The 9,284-nt window shown below is 38.5% G+C and overlaps 1 protein-coding gene across 3 annotated transcripts in view; it reads left to right on the top strand.

Annotated features, from left to right (window-relative positions):
* The first annotated feature begins 908 nt into the window (after positions 1-908).
* LOC124154108 (protein O-GlcNAcase) overlaps positions 909-9,284 on the top strand; it is a 39,797-nt gene continuing 31,421 nt past the window's right edge. For all 3 annotated transcript variants that reach the window (XM_046527626.1, XM_046527627.1, XM_046527625.1), the window contains exons 1-4: positions 909-1,168; positions 1,298-1,349; positions 1,568-1,796; positions 2,316-2,420. In XM_046527626.1, the coding sequence (XP_046383582.1) occupies positions 1,093-1,168; positions 1,298-1,349; positions 1,568-1,796; positions 2,316-2,420 (462 nt within the window). In that variant the 5' untranslated portion in view covers positions 909-1,092. The remainder of the gene's footprint in view (positions 1,169-1,297; positions 1,350-1,567; positions 1,797-2,315; positions 2,421-9,284) is intronic.

Raw genomic sequence — 9,284 nt, 5'->3', positions numbered from 1 at the left:
TTTCGGTTGATCTTGTGATGTGTATTTCTGTGACTTTCTTGGGTTAAGAATTTAGCAAGGTGTTTTTGTTGTGCCTAAAGTCTTAATTAGGGTTCTCAAACGTACATTTTCCATTTCAGAATAACCATTAAGTCTTAATCTAATCTTAATATGAGTCGTTATGTGAAGCTTTCAGTAGTTAATTTTGGGCCAGTTTTTCTCATTGCGGATCTTGTAATTTCTGAATCGGAGATAACCGTATCATCGTAGCTACCAGTTTAGGATTGCCTGTTTAAGGTGACCTAATGAGAGTTTAAAGGAGATATCTGCAGCCAAAACTTATTACCCCATTCAGCATAATTGCGCTGGAGTTCCTTGGAGGAGGAAACGCCTACTCGATTGTCTGTATCGCCAATTTTTTTTGGGGGACCGATACCTTGATAATTATATGTCAGGCAGTATACCGTTAGCGATAAATATATGATGATCAGGACGCAAATAACTTCTTTTTTACGAAGTAGAGCTAATAAAATACGACTGCTAGCAGACGACAACATCTCATTTTCAATTTCTTCTAAAGGCAATGTTTTTTGTGCATGGACTTTCTAACTGGCTGTCAATGAAATTAAAAGGCTATTAAATTGCTTCTTAGTGTTCAATTCAGTTAAAGGCATTTTAAATTCGTTGTTCCAGCGATCAAGTATTGTATTTGGTTCTATGCAATTTCGTAATGCTGGACGCGCAAACACCCACTAGCACCATCTATCGGCGATTCCCTCGCACGGAAGCTTTTGGGCCACCTAGCGGCCGGGAGTTGGAGGGGGCTGTGTATACCAAACCTCCATTCGGAACGATTCCCCTGCTATCGTTTACACGGTTTACACAAGAAAAAATATAAAAACAAGAAAATGTTTGCATATGAATACCGTTGTGCGCACTGCATGGATAAGTGCCGTGTAGTATACAAAGCGTTTATGTTATACGTGGTATGATGGCTACAGCGTAGAAATGCCAGCTTATTTCGAAAAGAAAATGAGTTTGTGAATTCGAGAAAGTATCTGTGATTCATATATAATTGTTTTAAGCTTTTGTAAGTCCTGCGCCACTCGTAATATGGCGGACATTAAAACTTCAACGATGGACAATTTACATACCCAGAATGGGAATTTTATGTGTGGTGTTGTTGAAGGTATATATTTTGCCGCTCTATTTCTCTTATTATCATATTTTTACTGTTATTAATACGTTATCAATGGTAAAGTTTGGTATTAGGGTGAATTAGACACATAATATTGAGCTCAAAACTCGTTTCTTCTAGGTTTTTATGGTCGTCCCTGGACCACCGAGCAAAGGAAGGATTTGTTTCAGAAGTATGTACCGATGATTTTATTAGGTTTCATGATTGCACATGTGTTCTGCATATCCGTAGTTTTATTTTATGATTTAAAATTCTTTGATCTCGGTTATCCTGTGTGAAGGGCACTAAATTTAACCTATTTTTGCTGTATTGATTGGTGATGCCCAAATGCCTACAGATTTTGGTGGCGTTTCTGTTACAAATATTATTTTCACTTCTTTAATTTAATAGGCTGAAGAAATGGGGAATGGACTCTTATGTGTACGCCCCTAAGGATGACTATAAGCACCGAGCATATTGGCGTGAACTTTATTCAGTCGAAGAAGCAGAACATTTGACAGGATTGGTATCAGCAGCGCGTGATTGTGGAATAACGTTTTACTATGCACTCTCACCGGGCTTAGACATCACATATTCTAGTAGCAAAGAAATAGCCGCTTTAAAACGAAAGCTTGAACAGGTAAGTGGTTCAATGATGAATTTTACTGTATGTTCGGTGTTCACTGGAAAACGGTTGTAGCAAATATTATCATAATTTGTGGCTATATTGCTATTTGATTAAGATACTTGCAAAAAATATTAACACACACTTAGCATTTTTCTTTTTTTAGTAAACTTGGGATAGATTTATTAGGGGGAGGGGTAGCTTTTTCAAATTTTTCGTGATGCAGACAAGGGATAAAATAAATGAGAACGAATTTATGGTTTTAAAGTTAGTTTTCTTCAAGGAGGTTGTACATATTATAACCTCCTTGGTTTCATTGAACCATCCATAGTATTATATAAGTTGCGTGGTTAAGTAGTAGTATCTTTCATTTGGCATCTGAATATTTTTATGTAAACCATTTGAAGTGTCCCTAGCTTATATTGGAAATAATCGAAGTTATAAATATAATTTTATTTGTATAAAATGTTTTTGTATAACATCTAACATATGTAAATAGTTTTCTTTTTCTGATTTTATCATATTTTGGAACAGGTGTCTCAGTTTGGCTGTGTAGCATTTGCATTATTGTTTGATGACATTGAGCCTGAAATGTCGGAAGCTGATAAAGAAGTTTTTCAGTCATTTGCCCATGCACAGGTGAAGTAAATGCTTTTTTTAATTGATAATTTTATTTATTTTGATACAATGAAGTAGTTTTAATTCTGCCTGGTAGATTCCTGTGGCATAGATGCCCAAAGGTACATCCGTGGGAGGGGCGTTGACTCACCAGGACAAGCAATCTTGAACCTAGGATAGCTTTGGAATTCTTTTAAATCCCAGTCAGTAATGAGCTGCTGAAGATGTTAAAATTATTCATATTTTCAAAAGATAATTGACTCATATGTCCCTAACAGCATTGTTGGAAAAGTCGGTCAAATATTACAAAAATGCCTTTGTGACCTCTAGATTTATGGGGACTGAAAGTATGACTGATGGCTAATCCCCAGGATAAGGCTTTAGCATTGGCTCTGAGCTTAATATGTCCTTAACCTTCTCGTTAGCACAGTCTTTCACTTTCCCTCTTTGTTCATTACTCACTCCATTCTAACCCTCAGTCTTGTCCATACCTCATGTAGAAGCTTTTTTTCTTTGCCCAATGTATTTACAGTATATTCTCATTATTACAAAATTTACGGGACCGAAAAACCATAAGTATGTAATAACAAAGTTCGTATGAACATTTCTTTTAGGAATCATCGAAAAAACAGTGTAATTTAAGCAATAAAATTGCGTGCATATGTATAAAAACAAGATAATTCGCTTCAGTTTCTCAATAGAAGAATGCAGCATGATGCAATCAAGGGTTGATATCTTCCCGAAAACACTAAGTCCTCGATATACGAAGTAGATACGTTCTGAGACCTTGTTCGTAAGTTGATAAACCTACAGTCCGGCCGCTGAGAGTTGTCCGATGACCGGCAGAAGGGTTTAGTTCAGGGCAGGGTGCAAGGTTTTGAGGTAAGAAAGGGAAACGCCCACGTCACTTGCAAACAAAAGGGTTCGGTGAAGAAAAGAGCGGGAAGGGACGATGAACGTGAAGGATCCAAAGGAAGAATCCCTTCTTTTGATGATTTGAAGATAGAGATTGTTTTGGTGGTTCAGGCTTATTTCGGGGCTCCATATGCATGTGACAACGTTGTATGACTAGGCAAGGGTGTGAGGTGCATTTGGGGGACTGCGTTTGGCTGCAAACCGTGCTGGATCAGGGTTTCAAGTCCCAAGTTTTTAGCATCTTCATAATACAAAAAAGTGCACCAGCACTTAAGTTTAGAAATGTTGCCCCTGTTAATTTGTTTAAACAATTCTGTGTGTGACATATTCTATGTGCTATTTTTTGTGCTAAGAACAAAATCTTCACTTTAAATGCCTATTAATGTAATGTGTTACAGGCTTATTTTTTATTAGTTTTATCATCTATACATGATTGAAACAGGAATTGCAGGGATGTGATGGTTGATGAGTGGGGTCTTATTCCAGGGACATCTATGTAAACCCTGGCAGCGGCTGGGATTTTTCCCTGGCTGCCTTATCCCTTACTTAAACCTTAGTACTAAATGGTAGACTCGGAGTGTTACAATCTGTTTGGTGGGAAATCAAACTAGACCTATCTTTTGTTTAGGGCAGGCTTTCACCATAGGCTTTCTCTTCACCTTGCCTTACCATCCTTCTCGCCAGTATAACCTGGGGGGGGGGGGGTGGATGAGGTGATAGATCCCCCCAAAGCCTACGAGAAATTTAAAAGATATTTATAACTATTGTCTAGTTTTGACCTTTAATAACTGCATCTGCTTAAAGTTAAATTTTTAGTGTCAAAATGTAGCAAAATATATTTCCAGGTATGTCATTTTTCAAAAATTTTTACGGACCCCATTAAGTAAGTCTTCATCCCGGACCTTGGCCTGGGAGGGAGGTCACTACCCCAGGCCATCCTATCCCTCCCAAAGCATAGTCCTAGTTACGTCACTGCTTCTCCCATTGTGCAATATCTCCTTTCAAATACAGTGAACTCTTGGAAATATGAAGTCATTGAGACAGAAAAATTTTTGGCCCGCAGTAGCATCAAATTTTGTAATTTCACTAATTTTTAATAGATCGCAAAAGATGCTCTGTTTCTCTTATAACTTTTTTTTCTTTCATTTGTATTCAATTTGAATGCTTTCCAGGAAAGAATCATCAAAAATGCTCTTCTGTTAAGAATTTATGACATAACTTGTAAAATATGTATGCCATCGTATAATATGTAAGCCATCTGACCTCCTTCATCGTAGCTTATTTAAAAAGAATGACAATTTCATATATTTTTCATGTATAGTTTAGGGACCGCAGAAACTAGTTCATTACAGTAAACTCTCGATTATACGAAGTCAGTGGGACCGGAAAATTGGCACTTCGTAAAATCGAGTTTCGTAATTTCAAACCTTTATCATAAGTCACGAAAAAATGTTTGCTTTTGTTTCCTCCGCCCTTTTCTGTCTTTAGTGGCCTTATTTAAGTGTTTTAGGTGGTTATTAATGGTAAAATTCTTAGAAAAGGCTTTTTGTAATCGATTTATGCTGTGAACGATCGTTAAATAACTATACAGTGAGTCCTTGTTCTACGTCACCCCGTTTAACGTCATTTCGCGATAACGTCACGAAAATTTTGAGACCGTCATTCGTTTATCGCACCTACGCTTCGCGATAACGTCAAGTCTTTTAAATTTCGCGCGAAAAAAAAGGCGAAGCAGCGGGCGTTGCAGGTTGTTCGTTTTGTGGGCGGTAATACAGTCAGTCTAAGCAAAGTGTAAAACGGTGTGTTCATTCTTAATTGCGATTACGGTTTTAGCAAAAATTTCTGCTAAATGAATTCTTGCGTAGGTGCGCAAGGTTTTACTTGACATAATGGTTTTCAGGAACCTAAAAAGTGATTTCAAGGCATTTTTCCGTGTAGAACTCGAAGTTTTCGTCATCACTTTTTTCGCCGAGTTCACAATAATTTTGGTTCCCGTAACTGCGACGATGTTTCAGCGATGATGATGCCCAGGCGACGCTCTCCCGGGCGACCACCATTGCGAAGCCGAAAAGCAAATGCTGGAAGATACAAAAATGGAGAAGGATTTACGTCACTGCTGCTATTGTCGTCGATGAAGACAGGAACTCGTATTTATATAATTGTTTGGCATTCCCATCGTAAAAAATGCCCCAGATATGATACGCTAACATTTTTTTCGCGTAGAAATTGTGAAGTCTAGGAGCCGATATTCACTTTTTACATTGTTTCTTATGGGATATTATGCTTCGATTAACGTCATTTCGTTTATCGTCACATTTTTCAGGAACGGTAAGTGACGTTAAACGAGGACTCACTGTACCACCATAAAATCCCCATATCTTGTACATACTTCAATATCAACGATCACTTAAGAAATTCCCGACCAGTTTAGAAAATGTAATCAAATAATGTATTGAAATTTATTATAAGAATTTAATGTTATAAATTTGTGGTTAGGAGCAAATTGCAACTATTAAGTACGCGTAAGATAGATATTTGTTTCCAACACCCATGGAATTTTAGCGCCAGCCGGCCTAACCATACTCTAAGGGCCTAACCACCATTTATGTTGCCCTCTATCGCTCAGTGACGAGAAAAAAAAAAGAAAAACAAGGGCCTTAACCCATTTCCAAAATAGCCTTCGTAAGTTAATATTTCGAGTTACTCTGTATTTTCAGCTGAATGTGCTATCATTTCAATTAGTTATTTTCATTAAGATTCAGTTACGATCATAAATTACGTAGGATATGATTATCTTCTGGTGAATATTTGAAGTAAATTCTGTTTGAGTTCTCCGTCCGGCAACTGTGCTCCATCATCTTTGCAGACGTTGCTATGAAAGACTTTATTCTTCATCAGGATTATATTCTTCGTACTGGGTGTGAGGTGCTATGTTCATATAGTATGTCTCTCTACTTTTATGCTGATAGGAGCCAACCTGTTTCTCCTGTCGTTTTCCAACCGGAAAAAGACAGGAGAAACATATTCCATTATCGGAGAAATAAAGAGAGAAACGTTATTATCCACATTGATTGTTTTCCTACAAGAGACGTTTCATCTTTTCTCAACGTCGGTGAAGTATTGGTTCACTTGCGTGAATTCCCAAAAATGACACACAAAAACCTGTACCTTCACCTCACTTAGTTTTCGTGTTCCTTTCTCTGCTGTATTGAAAGTTATGCAAAGGATCATTGACATAGAGAAAAGATTTTCTTAGTTTTAGCACTAAAAAATAGGCGCGCCATAATTGTAAATAAATATTGTGTGGAAAGAGCAAAGAAAATAATTTCAATTGAAAAGTCAGCAGAGAAGAAGAGAGACAATTATAAGCACGGCACCGTTTCCCCGATAGTGGAAGATACTTCTCCAGCCTCTCGCCAGTTAAAAACTTACCACCGTTACCGGTAAAGATGAACCATGCCGTTCTCCACAGTTTGGAGAAAGTTCCCAGTGGGTGGGGTGAATAAGAGTGGGATGGGGATTGTCTGAGAAAAGAAGTGTGGTCAGCATAATGAGTGGTGAAGGGGGCAGGAGAAAGAAGGGTGGGGAAAGGGCCTTCAGCTCTGCCTCAATCTATGTTTTGGGGCCGTATTTTTTTACGACACACTCAAGCTCCGTCACCTTAGGGAGGGAGTGAATGGGAAATGCTGGGTAGGGAGGGGTTTGGGATGCGTAAGATGGGTGTCAGCAAGATCAGCAGAAGGTCGCAGGAAGGAGTAAACAAAGACTTTGGAAAGTAAGATCACTCGGCATGGGAGAACGGGGAGGCGCGCGAGAAGAAAGTTCATGGTTAGAGTTGGAAGTGCGTCTTCATTACGAGTAGCCTGGAAAATAAGTTGGTGGTATATAGAGCCTAATACTTGAGATATTTAAGTTGTTTATTCAGGAAGCCTAATAGATACACGAAATGATATTACCCAAAAAAATCTGTTGTTTTTGCCTTTTGCCCTTCTCCATCGCCGCTTCCAACATGGTTTCTAACTTGCATAAATGGGAATTAAATTGGGGGTCCAAATCGTTAGCCAGATCAAAATATCTTAATGTTTGGAGGGCAGCGTATGCTTTTTTATTAGGTGAAATTACTTTCTCACTTTCATCCTCGTCGTCACTGCTATTATGACTAGTCCAGGCCGCTGCTTCTTCCGACGTAGGTACCGGTGTCGCATTGTCGCAAGCCTGAAGATCATCGTCTAGGGAAATATAATCATTTGATGTTGCACTCTGTGCTCCTGCTTTTTCCAAGTATTTTTCAAAATCATCTTTTAAGCCTCTAATCTCCTCCGCGATTTCATCCGCTGCAGCTTCCTGAAGGTATAACGTAACGAATCAACCATAGCCCCGTGATATTGTAGCTGTAGAATTTCTAGTAGGCTAGTTGTATCGATAACCAACCTCGAGAAAATCCTCATGATGCGCTATCAAAGGGAATCCGTCCAATTTCCAGCAATTTCCAATTGTAGAGGAGGAAATCAACCTTTGAACCGTATTTCTGCGATGAAAAATAACAATTTTATTCACTTGGCCATTTTAGCAAAGTTAACAAAATCTTTATTTCTCATCACAGAAACACGGTTCAGAGACGTACTTGAATGCCTGATTGGCAGGAGTGCGATGCAAACAATCATTTTTTGATGATGGCATTGATTGATAGATTTTCAAAATGCAGTCAGAGTGGTCACTTTTGGGGAGGGAGGCCCCCCGCTCGGAGGGTCGAAGAGAGGGGCCAGCGAGGGTGAGCTCGTCGAGGAAAGGACCCCGGATTAGGACCCTTCGAAGTGCTTCGGCGAAAAGTAGTCGAGTAGTCTTCGAAGTACGTTCACAGCAGCCTGTCTTGCGAATGTACCAGGTACGTTCACAGCAGTGCAAAGGGTTAAGTAGGAGTGTACGAAATACCCTGCGCGACCTTCCTGGCATGTTAAACTACGAAGTATTGTCAATGCGATGTTTACGCTTAGGCACGTAAATAGGGGCAGTATGTCAGTTGCAATAGTTTTACTGAACTCCTACTTCCCTTAAATTCCCTCCATGAGGTTTTAGGCGAACTCTATCTCTCCAAAGTTGCACTATCATTTACAATTTCACACTTTTGATGGACCACAGTCGGAAGCACTGATTTTTTTAGCTACTTATTTTTATTGACAAATATTTTGCCGTAGTTCTTATAAACGAATGCCATTTGCTCCTGGGGACCGAGCCGATGTTCGTAATTTCAAAACATTTCGTATAATCGAAACTTCGTATAATCGAATAGTGCCATGTATTTAGCGTAGGCTTTTCGCTGGGACCGCAATATCACTTCATAAAATCGAAAACGTCGTAAAATCCTGCTTCGTATAATCGAGAGTTTACTGTATTTGTTGTAAGAAAATTATTTTAATCATGATTTTCCTTTCATTCCGTCATTGTTTGTACTTCATTGTTAGCATGTACAAAAACATGACACCAAGTGTGGGTAAAGATAACCAAAAAGAACTCTTAGTACTCTTGAATTTTGGGTGACCCAGCCACCTACTGTGGAAGTAGGAACTTAACTTTTTTCATTGAAATGTATTCTCATTGATTTTTCTTACAGTTCTTCTTCTTCTTGAAGTTACAGTACCGCCAAAAATTCATGTGTTGTAAGGATTCATTTTTGTACCTTTAACCAAAGCAGGTGTTGTGTCTTTGAATGTGACCTAAGGCTTTATTATTTAGTTAGTTCTTAAATTAAAAGTTCATATAGGTACTTTTGACCTACCCATTTCCCTACCTTGTCATCAAGTTACTCTTAAAGAAAGGCATGGAAGAAGTTCTTTTTTATAGTTCAGAGCATATTGATGAATTTTCATTTAACTAAACTGCAGCTTGAACATTTAATTTGGCTGTACTTTGTCCATTTATTAAATCAAGATGCCTCATTCTTTGTGCCCTATAATGCAGTTGATTGCTTTT

This window comes from Ischnura elegans, chromosome 2 (genome assembly GCF_921293095.1).
Source record: "Ischnura elegans chromosome 2, ioIscEleg1.1, whole genome shotgun sequence".
Taxonomy (NCBI): domain Eukaryota; kingdom Metazoa; phylum Arthropoda; class Insecta; order Odonata; family Coenagrionidae; genus Ischnura; species Ischnura elegans.
The sequence above is the reverse complement of the archived record's forward strand: the minus strand, read 5'-3'. Positions and strand labels throughout refer to the sequence as shown.